The sequence below is a fragment of the Anser brachyrhynchus genome, assembly GCF_964034855.1.
Source record: "Anser brachyrhynchus genome assembly, chromosome: 3".
Classification (NCBI taxonomy): domain Eukaryota; kingdom Metazoa; phylum Chordata; class Aves; order Anseriformes; family Anatidae; genus Anser; species Anser brachyrhynchus.
The window spans coordinates 105440251-105455536 of NC_137696.1; the positions used below are offsets into that span (position 1 = coordinate 105440251).

Genomic DNA, 15286 nt, shown 5'->3' on the forward strand with positions numbered 1-15286 from the left:
CATCTTAGTTTGCAACAATATAGAAGTCAGTTCCTTAGACTTAGAAAAGCAGTGTGTAAAAACTCCGTAATGAGAGCTATGTCTAAAGGCACACATAATTGTATGCATGGTATTTCTGCATGCTTAATATCTATAAATAAATAGCATGAATGTGCTTGTAAGCATTCCAAGTGTATGTATGTATAAACATGTACCCATCTGTGTATGTGCTTACATGTGGGGGTCTAAATATGTGAGTGTTGTATTTCCATGCTAGAGGATGAATAAGTAGTGCTCATCCATCTTTGAAATCCAGCCATCAGTGAGCAAGTATGTCAACTTATTGGGGAGTTGCAATATTTTACATTAACTTTTCTTCCTGGAAAAATTGTAAAACTAGACAAATAAGGTCTCTGATAGAAACATGTTGTATACATTGTGTTATATCAGTGTAGAATAACATCACCTGCATTTGTTGGTGTTTTCTATATATTCATAGGAATGTTGCCCATTAGCAACCACATAATATAAATTCATTCATAACTGTATCAAGCTCCATCTTGAAACTGGTAATTTTTTTTTTCCACAGTAGGTCTATTGTCGGTAGTTCTTGTTTTAGGTACCTTATTTATTTATCTATTTATTTTGATGCATTAATAATAAGGAGCTGTGTAATGATGAACAGAACCAATGCAAATCTGCAAAATCAATCAAATTGGTTTTTTTGCCCCCCCCAACATGGCCAATGTAAAGCAAATTATGTGAAAGTTGGTCACATACAGGCAGGAGACTAAAGTAGCTGTTAGGTGACTGTGCTACTAAGAAGATATGCCAACAAAATACTTTTGTACTTGTTCCTCCCACCTTGTGGCAGCATCACAGATGCTTTTAATTTCTTTATTGTCTTGCCTTTGAATTACAACATAGAATAAACAGTAACTTTAAACGGAAGTCAGGATATCAAAAAGTATCATCAAAAGTATTATCAAAAAGTAACATCATACTGTGCATGTAGAATTAAAGGAGGTTTTTTACTTCATGTTTGTAGAAGAAAGTTACTTTAAGATGCTAGTCAGTCCAGTCCAGTGGCTGATGTTTATTTTTTTAGGCATTATTTCCATTAATGGGTAACTACGTCTTAGGTTTCCTAGAGGTGCGATGTTAACAATTGTTAACTCACAGCATAGGTATGCTATAATTGCCATTTGTACAAATTATCCTCCATTATCCAGACATTATGCTGGTGGGTATGTCAGCTGTCAGAAGGACAAGGCTAATTCAGACTTAGAGGCCAACTTATCTTCACAGGTTGAAGTACTTGTTAGTGCTGAGTCAAATGATGTTTGTGATGTGATCCTTATGAAAAAGGTAATATGCCCATGTGCTTATTTAAAACACACTTCTTATTAACAAATCCATCACCATCCATGTAAACTGAACGTGATCTGGTTAGCCATTATCTCTAAATCTTTATCTTTCCAAGGTAGTCCTAATATGAAGAATTATGAATATGAAGAGTCTGCAGGTCTTACCAAATATGCCTTTAAAATATATTTGGCTGAAATATTTATTAATACTTGAAACTTGGAATCAGGAACTCCTGTTTCTATTCCCAGCTCTGCTACTGACCCAACTGGTTGACCTTAGAAAAGTAAAATAAAGTGTGCTTCCATTCTGAAAAGCTGCACCAAAATAGCATCTTCTTACTCAACAGGTCCACCTTGGTATGAATCTAGAATCACATCTCCTGAGTGATAAATGTCGATTTCAGATTAAAAAAAAACAACAAAAAAAAAAACCACAACAGTCTGTGCTGCCAGCACTGATGAGATAACGTAATATGGATTTGCAATCTAACCCAGGGTCCAACCCCTGCTCAAGCAGGGCCATCCAGAGCAGGCTGCCCAGGACCATGTCCTAGAGTCATATGGAGATCTCCAAGGAGGGAGACTCCACAGCCACTCTGGACAACCTGTGCCAGCTATTATATGTTCTCCATACGTAATGAACAGGAAATAGCCCCAACTGAATTTCTGATCCTATTTTGAATTTACAGCACTGTAAGTTAAGTATGATAGGTTTGGGAAAGAAGTCACATGTTCCTATGAAGAACAAACACCTTTGATTTCGAACAAAAAAGGCACATGCATAAATAAGTAACCAGTGTTTACAGTCATTCTATGCAGTCTGTTTGCAGTGAAAATATTGTGTTGCCATTTCCCTCACTGTTATGCTAATGCAGTTTCAGCAAACATGCTGCAGAGCACTACAGACTCTGCACTGCAAGAAATATACTCTAACATTGTATCACAACTGGTATCCCACAGAGCTACTCTACTTCAGAGTTTTCTGTTGTTTTATGAAAGTTAGCCTTTGGTTTTGGCACTTACATGCTGGGATGGTGCAGTCCCTTGTATTGTGATAAAGCCGATGAAAGTGTTTACTACATTTTGGGCTAAAGTAGAGTGGACCTGAAATAGAAGGAAAAAATAACTTAGAATCAGGGCAGCTTACAGGAAAAAGTACAGCTTATGGTATGTACGCGACATAATGGATACCAACACAAAGTTAAGACATACCTGTTAAGTGCTTTAAAAACTTGTCTTTCATCCTCAGATCTCTGGGAACTATTTCTGTTGGACAGAAAAAAGCATAGTCACTCTGCTGTAGGAACTGTGCTTGCCAGGCACAGCATGAGAAAAAGGAATAAATTCTGACCAGCAGACATCACTGCTACCTCCTGACAGATGCACAGTGGTCAGAACTCATTTGCATACAATAGGCCAAATTGCAAGCTCTTGTTTTACATATGAAGCCACTGTAAAATGCACCATGAAACACAGTGTGCGGATGAAACAAGAAGTGTCTCTTAGGTGTGCAGTTATTAATGACGTAGTCTGATAACTAAGAATCAGATTTTAGCTCTCTATAAATTACATTGTCACGTTTACCTAGGTTTAATTTCTTTACAACGTTTTAGTTTACAGTTGCTTGGAAATGACTCCTCCCACTACTGGTAAAGATCCAAAGATACATTCAAGTTTGGTTTTGTGCCTTGTCTTCTAATTCTCTTACGCAACCATATCCATTCTTTTGTCAGAGGTATGTTTGTACAAGCACTGTCCTGCTGTAATCGTGAAACTGGATTGATCTACTTACAGGAATCTTTTTTTTTCTTCTCCCTCTGGCAGTAAATAAAATTCACAGGAAATGATCCCAAGCAAATTGCTCTCTTCTGGCTCCCTATATTTGTGGTTTACCACCTCGCGTTTTGTGTTCAGCAGATGGCAAAATGAAACTGGTTTACTGAAATCCATTTTAGCCCTAACCCTTCCCTGTGTCTTCCTGATTTACAGCTATCTTTGATTGCTTTCTGTTACGAACTCTATGCTGATAGCCTAGCGCTGATTGTGTATGATACACTACATGGTGCTTTATTTATTTGACCATAAATGCCTGAGCAGCCTTTTTCATTCCCCTGGCACCTCTTATCAGATATAAAGCAGAGAACATTTCCATCCAGATCTGATTCACTTGTGAGGTTAGACACTTCTCGAAAGTCATTCTTCATTTACTTCTAACTTTAGTCAGTTTAAGTAAAATTGACCTTATGGTATTTGACCTAATTATGTCACGAAGAGCATTAAAAACACACATGCTTCACTCAGAAATTTCCCAGGGGACAGGCTCACTGGGAAAGTGATGCCAAAACTGAGACGAAGAACTTTAAGCAATAGTTCCTTTTCAGAGTTGCTGGGAATAACTCCATTATAAGAATAAAATGTAAAATTCTGCTTAGGAGTCAATGACACTAGTACCAACTATTCTGCTCTGAAGTGGTTTTATATTTACATAGATAACTGATGAATACAAGCCAGATGTTTTGCACCAATGTGCTGATGTCGGATGGCCAAGAACCATGCCAATGTTTCTAGCTGAAATTTAGAGTTGTGCGGATTAGAGTTCACTGCTTCATCTGGCCTCTTTAACTTTTCAACATTTACAAAACAAAATGTTCTCACTGTGCTGAGCTTAAATGGAACAAAATTGTCTTCCTCTGTATATTCGTTAATCATCTGGATGGGGAAGTAACATTTTCATGACAATCAACAACAAATGCAAATCATGAGGATATTTGAACATGAATAACTGAAGTAAAGGTACAAAGGAGCTTTATGAGATCAATAAAGGCAAAACAAATAGCACGCTAGTAGAATGAAAGCCAGATTGGAAGAAGGTGAGTATGCATCTGCTGGAAAGTATTCAGAAAGTCCCCTTCAGTGGGAGGGGTAAGAGGAGTGGCAGCAGTGCTGCAGGGGTTTGGGAGTGACAGGAATCACTAAATGAGACATGGCAGCAGGAGAAGTCAAGTCAACTTCGAGCAGGATGCACAGAGGCACATTGTGAAAGTGAGCTGTAGCTATCCATCACTGCGTGGCTTGGTATGACTGCTCTGAACATCCAGCCCCGAGCATCTTACAAACACATGGGGGCTTTCACTGGAGGTTACAGATGAGTAGAATGATGACTGAAGGAGTGACTCGGAGCATGCATAGCTCGTGTGGTGACAGAGGAGTGCTCTATTTCAGTTCCCTAGTATTTTTCAACGGTGCTACCCTCCAGAATAATTATTAGCAGCACTAATAAGCAGGGTGAAAAGTTTTAATGAAGCTGAGCTCTAGGACAGACTTCTCGGTATCTCTAAGAGCACGGGCATAGTAGAGTCCTGCAGGGGAATTACCGCTAGGGTCATTTCCAAGAAACACTTAAACTAGGCACATTTTAAAAAATGGTAAACTTCCAGGAGAAAGAGCATTTTCATCCCTTATTTCTTTGATCTCAGCCCATTTCACTCCTTTCCCTTGTTAATAGATTTTGTTCAAAGCCAACACACAGGAAGTCAGACTTTCAGCTGAGTACATTATCCAGACAGTAAAAGGCTCTGAGATGCGAATGGAGTTTTTCTATTCCAAAATTTGCCGCCTGCGTCAGTTTCTGATACCAGAGAGTGTCTGCAGGTATTTTGGGCGGTGGATCCTCGATACAAAATTAGTAACCTGATGTGATGTCTGATTCCCCAAGGCACCCTACAGAAGGAGAAAGCTGTCCCAAGTCAGGGGCTGTGACTTACCAACTCTCTGCTCATCCTGGTACCCTCCGTAGTCTGCCACTTCCCTTCGGTCTAAGTTATAGTTGTGTTTGGAGAAGTACTGCACTCCACTGTCCTTCTCCAGGTGGTACCTTTTCAGTTCCTGAATGATCTCCATGATAAGATTTAGGAGGCTTTGCCTGTCCTTCAGATCTGCGGAGTCGCTCTTCTCTTTGCAATATCCCGCCGAGAGCATTAAGAGCACCAGCCCCAGCAGCCCAGGAGACCTCAGTCCGCTCATCGCAGCCTGACCCAAAGGGTGAGCGAGCAGATGAAAAGGAACGATCCGCTGCCGGCGGGGGAGGCTTCCTATTCCGCTGCAAGAGAAAAACGGGGGTGGGTTGCAGGTGGGGAGGCACACAGGGGGTGAAATGGGAAACACGGGGGGGCCGGGACATCGAGCCAGCTCTGCTCGGTGTCTGCTGGGGCAGAGCAGCCCCGCCGAGCCGGGACAAACCGAGCGGTGTCCAACTTTCCCCGAAGTTTTCCCCTTGCTCCCACCCTGGCCGGGCGCACCCCGCGGGGCTCCGCCGCACAAGGGCTGCCCCACGCGTGGCGCCCCTCTCTGTCCCGTGCCAACTTTGCCTGCCGGGCCAGCGCTCCGGGACGGGGGGAAGGAGCAGGAGGAGGAGGAGGAGGGAGGCGGCCGGCCCCTTGCTGGCCGGGTTACCTGGCTCTCCGTGCCGCAAGGCGAGCTGTCTTCCCCGCGGGGGCCACTCTCCCCGGGCAGCAGCAGCAGGAGCAGCAGCAGGAGCAGGAGCTGGAGCAGCAGCAGGAGCAGGAGCAGGAGCAGTGGGAGCAGGAGCAGGAGCAGCAGCAGCAGCACAGTCCGAGTTGTCGGCGGCCGGCCCGCCCGCCCCCCTCCCGTCCCTCCGCCACCTACTCCATCGCCGGCGCAGCCGCTTATATAGGCTATAGGATGGACATGAGACGGCAGATAGTATCGACTTGGAAGTGGGTGGAAAACAATAAAAGTCCACTTGGCAACCTCGGGAGCGTCGCTGCTGCACAGCCCCCCCCCCCCCCTCCTCTCCCCTCCCTCCCCGGTCCCCCCCGTCCCTCCCTCGGGCCGGGCTCGGTCGCTCCTCTCCTCGCTCCGACGTAAGGAGCCGGTCCCAAGTGTGTGTGTGTGAGCGGGAGGAGGGCAGACGGGGAAAGGGGAGCGGGGGGGGGAGCGCCGGGCCCCAGCCTTTAATTAGAAACGCGCTGAGGAGGCGCTGAAATATTCATGGCCCTGGCGCGGCTCCCTCCGGGCAGGTCCCCGGCCCCGGTTTACCGGGAACCTGAGGCCCCGGCGGCGGCGGGGAAGGGGCGGTGTTGGGGCGGAGAAGGGAACGGGGGACGGCTGCTTTCGGCCGCCGCCGAGCGGGAAGGCGGCGGAGAGGTGGCCGCGGGAGGGTCCGGGCGGTGCGCGTCGCCTCTTCTTGGCAGGGGCAGCCCCCGGCGGCTTCCCGGGGCTACCGGCGCTGCCTGGAAGCGCTCCCCGGAGAGCCGGGTGGGCTGAGGAGGTGGAGGAGGAGGAGAAGGAGGGAGGAAGGCAGCTCCCGGTAGGAGCCGGAGCCGTCCCGCCGTGGCACCGCCGCTCCCTGCTCGCTCCTTCTCCCCCCCCCCCCCCCCCCCCCCCCGTTAAGCCCCTCGGAAGGGGGCTGCCGGTGAAACGCGATCCGGCTGAACTCCTTCTATTTGCTCTGATTGTGTGTATAAACCTCTCCCTTGGCAGCCGGGGGAGGAAAATAAAGGCAAATATAAAGTTGGACGGCGCGGAGGGAGCGCTTTCCAAGACGGGGTCGGGGCGGGAGCGGGGCCGCCCTGAGGGACCGGGCGCTGAGGGGCTCGTAACGGCCGTAACGGCGGGGCGGGAGCCCGCCGCCGTGAGGGGGGAGCCCCCCGGCCGCCCCCGGCTCCCCCCCAGCGCCGTGTCCCGGCCGTGGCCGCCGTCCGCGGCGTGCTTAAGACACCCAGAGGCAAGACCGAGCAAGAGCGGCTTGGAAAGGAGTGCAGGAGCCTGCCTTCGGCTGGGCGCTGTGCTGCCTTGGCGCTCGGGAGAGCGGTTCGGCGCTTGGCATTGGCACGGCGTGGCGTGGTTATGTTTGCACGCCGAGTCATGCCAAATATTGACTCTGGTTGTGTGCTGGGGTCACCTAATGGAGGCAGGCGAGGTGGAAAGCTGGGCAGGTAGTGCGCAGGCTGGTGTTCTGCTGTTATGCTTCAAGGAGTCCTTCGTCTCCTTCGTTGGGAAAAGGCAGGTACAGGGCTGAAAGGAAGGTTTGGAGAGCCAGCTCTACGCCTTCAGCACGAGAAGGATGTGGGGCTGTTAGAGCGGGTCCAGAGGAGGGCCACGAAGGTGACCAAGGGTCTGGAGCACCTCTCCTGTGAAGAAAGGCTGAGAGAGCTGGGGGTGTTCAGCCTGGAGAAGGCTCTGCGGAGACCTCATTGTGGCTTTTCAGTACTTAGAGGGGGCTTGTAAAAAAGATAGAGAGCGACTCTTTGCTCAAGCGGATATTGACAGGACAAGGGGGAATGGCTTTAAACTAAAAGAGGGGAAATTTAGATTAGAGGTTAGGAGGAAATCCTTCACTCAGAGGGTGGTGAGGCACTGGCACAGGTTGCCCAGGGAAGTTGTGGATGCTCCATACCTGGATGTGTTCAAAGCCAGGTTGGACAAGTCCCTGGGCAACCTGAACTAGTGGGTGGCATCCCTACCTATGGCGGGGGGGTGGGGTCGTGGTGGTGGTGGTGTTGAAACTAGATGATCTTTGAGGTCCCTTCCAACCCAAGCCATTCTGTGATTCTATGAAAGATTCTCCCCGGCTTAAAATTACACTTTCTGTGTGATTTTTGGTCACCGTATCGTAAGTAAGAAGTATCTTGCATTTCAAGTATGCACCAAGCAGCTATGCACCATTCAGCTCACAACTCTTAGATCACATTGTTCCTCGTAATTTAGATGTACCAAGGCATGTCTGCCAGGTCTGGCACGGAGACCAGCTGCCATGGAACAACTTGTGAGTTGCTGAATAAGGTGTACGTAGCTTTCTTCCTCCTGAAAAGTCTGGATGTATCAAAAACTATGCATCAATCCATTTTATGAGGTAACTTCAGCATGAGTCTCAGAAAGGGATGTCTGGCATGGGCCAAAAACATGCCGAGGACAAATTATCATAGACAACCTCATTCCAGTTCTCAGGAATATTCCTTTTTTTAATTAATTTATACAGACTCAAAGCACGATGGAAATATTAACTGAGATAGGAAGTAGATAAGTAAACAGTCTGCTGTCTTTTTATGCATACAGAAACTGAGGCAAGGGTCTGTTTTGATCTGCTTGCACTGAATAATACAAATACGTGTAATAGTTCCCATGATTTCAGTGCAGTAAAGTGAAATTTACACTGATCGATTTGCAATGATAATTGAATGTTCCACCAGGTTTCATTTTGTTAAGTACATTTCTCAATCTAAGCTGACTAGCTAAACGCTAAGCAATTAAATGCTGCCAAGCTCCTGTTCTGCATATATATTGCCAAAACTGATCCTCAAGTCTTCCACCCACCTTCAGTCTGACTCCTGAGGCTTCTGGAGTGAGTAGGTGCACTGTTTGCCATTAAAGATCTTGGATTTCCTCCCTGGATACCCAGAAGCATGACTCTTGTCAACACTAAGCAGCCATTCTGCTGCAGAAAGTGTTCTTCCAGGATTTACAAGATATAAGCTCTAATCCCTTCAGGTAGAGATGAAAGATGAACACACCTTCCCAGCCAGGACAAAAACTGGCTTGCTTTCCATGAAAGAAGGTTGAGAGGGAGATATGAAACCCAAGTCTCAAAAAGCAACCTGAACCAGAGAGAGCAGATCATAGACATAATGTTATTCAGCCGGTATTTTGGCTTGTCCTGGGGGGGGATAGATTTCATTTAAAAACACCTGATGTGATTTTTTTTTTTTGGCTTATTTTTACAGAATGTAAATTTAGTTGTCTACTCTGCAATCAAAATCTATAAATGTATACATCTACAATATTATTTAATACTCTATCTTTAAAATACACATTGTGATCCTCAGAATAAGGACCCTGTGAAGTAAGTATACACAAATTAAAAGATCATATGCTGTACTTGGTGGATAGATCTAACCAGTATAATGTTCCCACATTCCCTTGGTTGGTTACGAAACAGAGGCACTACATTTGGAATTTGGAGCAAAAGCCAAGCAGAATTTTAGCTTTGTTAAATAACACACATTAGTCACTGTTTCTACCATGTCTACTCTATTGTGGCATGCTGAGAGAGTACAGGAAAGATATCTTGACTTTTTTTACTTTCACAGTGTACGTGAAAACAAGAAAATGTGTACCCTTCGGTTCTGTCATCTAAGACTGGTGAAATTTTCATGCTAAGAGCTTTACGGTTTCAAGCATGCTCTTGTTTTGGCTGATTATAACAGACATAAAGGTTCCTATTTATATTTAATAAAAGCAAGTGCAACATTTTCTGAAGTGATTGCAGAGCAAAGCTGATTGTCTACATCAGGCTCATAACCAATACAGCATATGCTTGGAAGAAAATTCCGATGGACATTCAGATGACTAGATTATGAAAAAGTTCCTTTTGCTACTTTTTATTGATCTCAGAACCTCAAAAAAAGATTTTGAAATACATTTTTTTTTCCTTAAACATCAAAACTACTTACAATAATCTTAAAATTTGAAGTTACACTGTTGGGTTAAAGCAGACTTCTCACTCCTCATGAAATAAAAGCAACATTTAATCATTTTAACCTTCAGATTATGTGTCTATCCTCCTAGAGATAAATATAATGGAATGAGATGGCTGGCAATTTTTGTTGAGTTAATTGAGTAGATATCTGCTGGTTGAGATGGCAACTGGACTTCCAAAATATTTGCCAGATCCTTTATAAAAATGAGAATTTGATAGTCACAGATACTGCTTATAATTTAAGCTGCTTATCCCATATAAAAGTTAATAATTCCTTGTTGAGGAAACTTTATCCTATCTGGTGATTAAAGAATAATTACACAGGCAGGTGGCAAGCTGATTTTCTTTCTGGCCAGTGTCACTGTGGTATTTTTCTGTCAGTATAGTATGCAAGTAAGCATTACTTTGGAATCTACATGTATGATAGCTAGTTTTAAAATCTGTACAGAAAAATATATACATTGCATTCAACAGATGATACTTTCTAAAATCTCTTCTCCAAGCTGTGAAAATGCATAATGTGTTTTCAGTATAATGTATTGTACATCTGATAAAATAATATTTATCCTCCTGGCTCAGTCATCACTGTGAGCCTCCAACTCTCAGAAGCAGTGCCCAGTGACGGCTGCTGGGGAGAGTAAAGACAAGGCATTAAGAATTCCTATAGAACTAAAATCAGCCAGAGAACATATATAACTTGAACAAAAACTTCAACAGATGTTAAGGACATTAAAGCCAATTAAGTATTTAAGGGCTTTCCCCAACTTCCTACCTGATGCAAGTACCAACCAGATTAAAATCCCATCAATCATCACTGCAACAAAAACTGAAGAACTTTGACATAGTTCCTAAATATTTTAGTGATATTACAGACAGGGTCAGCCTGATATTTGGTAGAAAGTTTAAAAAATACCACAAACAGATTTCTGGCTATATCTTTTCTCTATGTGTAAATTCAAGGCTAAAGATCTCTCTGTGTTGGCCAACAGTCATTAAAACAGTTGCAAAATTATCTTAATCAGTTTTACAATCTGCATCAGTGCAAATCCTACTGAACCATCAGGAGGAATTCAAGCCTTATGAGAATAGTCTCACCTTATGAGAATAGTCTCACCTTTTTAAGCCACCTTTCTTTGTGTGCAAAGTATCCCATGAAATCTCAAGGTCCAGAGACCACCACTCTGAATTATGTATGTAGTTTTTCAGAGGTACTTTAGTTTGCAGAGTGCCCCAGAGAAGAATGTCAAACCTCTCTTGACTATTGACTATTGACTATTGGGGGACGGGACACTAACATACACCAGATACCTAACTTTGAAACTGTTGAGAGAGGGCAGGAGGTTAATTGCATTAAAAACAAACAAACAAACAAAACCATATATTTTAGGCCATGGGCAATTCTATAGCTACTGTGCAGCAGTAAGCCTACTTTATGTGTGTTCACTGTTGACTTCTATCTGTTCACTTAGAGTTATATAGCTGCAGCTGCAAGAAACTGCCTTTCCATATCAAATTAAGAGTATGAGTAAAAGCCCTAGTTGATGTCTCATTAGTGATAGAACGCATTACTTTTGCTGGCCTGCTCTGATCTCTGTACAAAAGGAAAGAGGATGGCTTCAGTGTACGTAAGAAAGTAGTTTTAGAGGCAGAGTAGCTGCTGACTTCATTCCCAACAGTAGATCTTAACTTGAACAGACAAATGAATCACGTGTGTTTTGTAGAGCCGTTGGTGATAAATGATAACATATTTTGATAATACAGCCGAAATTTGAGAATGTTATCTCAATGTGTGTTTGCACCATTTCTGAAAAGATTTACACTGAAAAACAAAACCATCTTAGGCAATGCTAGGGTATTTCACATACAACTCATTATCAGCATCTGAATGCCAAGCACAAACAACTAGAACTTTTAAAAGCCATGGTACTTTTTTCCTCCTTTTTTCCTTTTTTGGATCATGAGTAGGCAAATGTGCTACTCAATTTCTGAGCTGCCTCTGTGACTGGTGGTTCAGATGTAGAGCACGCCTATCAACAAGATCATGGTCTAGAGGCTGCTTGTAGGCAAGCATACTCTTTAAGACCACAGTCCTACAAAATAATCAGTGGTTCTGTCCTTCCAGAAACCATCATTGATTCCCCGTAGGAATGCACACTGGTTGCATAGGAAGTGTACATAGGAATGTACACTGTAGCCTCTTCGTGACCAGCTTCATAATGAAGAAAGCTGCCTTCCAGGTAAAGTCATAAAGTTTATTCAGCAGCAGCACAGGAGCATAAAGAATGATCTAAAGATTTAAGATTTTGACTCCTAGCCTTTCTGCACACTTTAGGTGCCGAATCACTTCAAGTCCACTTGAAATTTTCTACTAGCCCATGAGTTAATATTGTCTCTTCTTGTGTGGGAAACTGCTGTCCTCTGAAGGAAAGAAAACATCGTGAGTCAGCCAAACTGCAGGAAGTCCAGGACCTAGCATATACAGGCTACATTTGTAGGAGTAAATATAATGTGCTCAAGACCATTGCTAAAGACAGTGCCAGCTGGCACAGGATAGGCCACAACCCATCTTTATTCCCTGTGAGAGGACAGCCTTATGCAAACTACTTATTACTTCCTGGACTGCCTAACTTTCCAACATTACCACAGAATCAATAGGGAGAGTTGTCACAACCACATGTCAGGGACCGCTACAGCAATCCAGCAGCGTACACAGCTGGACTGCAGTGCCAGGAGCCCTCCCTGGTAGTATTTGGCTTTGTCTTCTAGTGTAGGCACAGTCCGTGAGTTCTGCCCGTATTGCAAGGATGGATGCAGGCAGCTTCAAACCAGTCATCCCTTTCAGGTCTCCTACCAGTTGGAAGAACTTACAGGAGCTTTTTTACATCATGGCTTAAACTGGAGTAAAGCAAGCATCAGAATCCGGGAGCTCATAAGCTGCTTCAGAAATAGTTCTGTATAGTCAGGCAGCTGTACACAGCCTCCACTGGAGGCAGTAAAGAATCAATGTAAATAAGGACGAAGCACAGTGACATCAGCTTAGTTGCAAAACAGGATTAAAAAGGATCTAAAAATATCTTTCTTTTTCCTAATTTTTTTCCCCTCCATCTTCTGTACATTGTCTGTTTGAGCATGACATCTTTTAGAGCATGTATGGCAATGGACCAAAATAGCCAGTATCTTTAGTTGTGGCCTGGGGGAAAACAAAAATTAAAAAAATAATATTGTATGACCTTGAAAAGACGGTCTTTTTCCTAAGGCAGAAAATGAGCTTGCCTCCCATTACATTATTTTCAACAAGCTGTACTGTATTCACTCAATATTTTACTACTGCAATTGCTCTCTTCAGCCTCTTTCCTCATCTGATTTCCCTCCAAAATTTTCACGTCTATTTTTTAATGGAGAAATTTTCACACTTGACAGAATAGTACTGTTTTGGGACCATTTGAAATGTTCTATAGATTTGTATTTGTATTATCGTTATTATAATAATTTTCTACATTTTAATCTAATTCTAAGCTAAAAGACCAGGTTTGTAAAAATTTGTCACACAGAAAAATTTGGCAGTAATGCGAAATGGTTCAGAAGCTTAAAATTTACTTGGATTTGACATTCATTACAAAGTGCAACCAATCTTCAATTTGCATGTGTTGTTTTAATTGGTGGTGTTAAAGTTTCATATTCCAAAAATCACATTATACAGGTCTTTTCTACCATCTTCTCTCTAATTTGTTTTTATTTTTGCATTGCAGCTAGGTGAAAAATATATATATATATATAAACTACACACGTATAACTATGAAAAGGCATTATGTTGCTGAATTTTTACCTATTCACTATCATCAAAAATCTAACTGATGATTCACTATTTATGTTATTCATTTAGGTTTTACATGGAGTTCAGCCTGGATAATGAAAGCATTCATTTTCACCTTTTCCAGTTGGCAGTGTCATCTGGGGAAGTCTTTATACATTTTTGTAATGATTTAGAGGAAAAAACATACCACAAGGAAAAATCTTTTGTCTTAAAAAGTTAATTTCCAATTAAAATATTCAACTGAGAGATTATTTCTCTTGTATGCAAATTCTATATATTTTTTTCTGGTATGCCAAAGAATTTGCCTCTGTAGTGAAAGGAATGCAAGTGGACTTTTATTGCTGTCGTCAGGTACTGAACATAGATATGTTTACACCCATCTTCTTATACTTGTTCTGCAGTGCAGATTTGGTGGAAATACCACTTTGATAGTTTCTGTTCTTTCAGCAGATGCAGTCAGATGTTTCTAATAGGGGCTGTCATAGAATGAGAATGTTCTGTGGTTAGTTTTGACCAATGCAGATATGACCTTTGCAATTATTCCTTGTGAAGAAAAAAAAAAAAAAAACAGGGAAAATTTTAGAGAAAAAAAAATAGTATTGTCATTTCAGATGGAGATATTTGTTTCCTTTTCTTTGTTGGTTTCTAGTTGTTAGAGGAGCAAGAAGACAATACTCAAAGGAAAAGGCTTTTGACAGTAAGCAATTGTGATTAGGCATTAGATGGAACTTCCATTGCCTGGAAAAGTTTTCCAAAAAAAAAAGTTTTCTGGAAAACATTTCAAAACATCTTTCCTTTGGTTTGAAGACAGCCTCATAAAAAAAAATATATTGATGGTGGAAAGTAAATAATAAAGATAATAAGGAAATCACGGCATATCCTATGATTTTTTCCGTAATTAAATGAGGCACCCATCTAATTCATAAATGGGAACACTCTTGGGAGTTCCCCAGAACAATGACTAGCACAAGGAACATCTGGAACAGAATGTCTTATGAACCAAGACTTGAAAGGCTTTCCAACATCTTTAAAGCTTGGATCTAACTAGATTTCTCAAGGTTTTTGTGTTCTTGGCTCCATGATGTCCTGCAATTCTTGACTGTGCCAAGAAACTTAATTTTGACATTGACTGTTATGTCTCTGAAATCCTCAGTTGACTGACTGAAGCAATCTGTTTTGTGGGACCTACTAGGAAAATGTGTTTGCAATTTGTCAGAGGTTGATAAAAAGTAAAACATTTCTGCAGAAGCTTGCTTTTAGGTGAGCAGTTGACTACCAAACACTGGGACACAAACAAACATCAGAAAGAGGTCTGGTTTGTATGTTCATGGCAAAAATAAGCATTTTCACTTCATTCTTCTTAGTCTGTATTTGAGGTAAAATGGCAACAGCAGAATAGTTATCTGCCAGCAGTGTATCCTACGAGACTGTCAAGTGGATCTGGTAGTTTTCTACAGGATACTTCGGAAAAGAAACAATATTCCAGTATTGATCATATGCGTGCCCAGTGCAAATAGATACTCTGATTAGTTGGTCTAGGTAATGTGGAAAACAGGTTCATTTTTCTTGATATGAAAGGGAAACTGCATGATTCTTTCTTATCTTACCCAAAAGGAATACATACAGAAG

General features: G+C 42.6%; 1 protein-coding gene across 3 annotated transcripts in view; it reads right to left on the bottom strand.

Annotated features, from left to right (window-relative positions):
- Nucleotides 1-6166, bottom strand: part of ALKAL2 (ALK and LTK ligand 2) — an 18772-nt gene extending 12606 nt beyond the window's left edge. Inside the window, exons 1-4 of one of the 3 annotated variants that reach the window (XM_080587334.1) lie at nt 6012-6166; nt 5111-5445; nt 2559-2612; nt 2370-2450 (exon numbers count right to left, since the gene is read on the bottom strand). In XM_080587334.1, coding sequence (XP_080443460.1) covers nt 2370-2450; nt 2559-2612; nt 5111-5445; nt 6012-6016 — 475 coding nt within the window. In that variant the 5' untranslated portion in view covers nt 6017-6166. The other 2 variants (XM_080587335.1, XM_080587336.1) reach the window with 2 other exon arrangements.
- Nucleotides 6167-15286: the final 9120 nt, after the last annotated feature.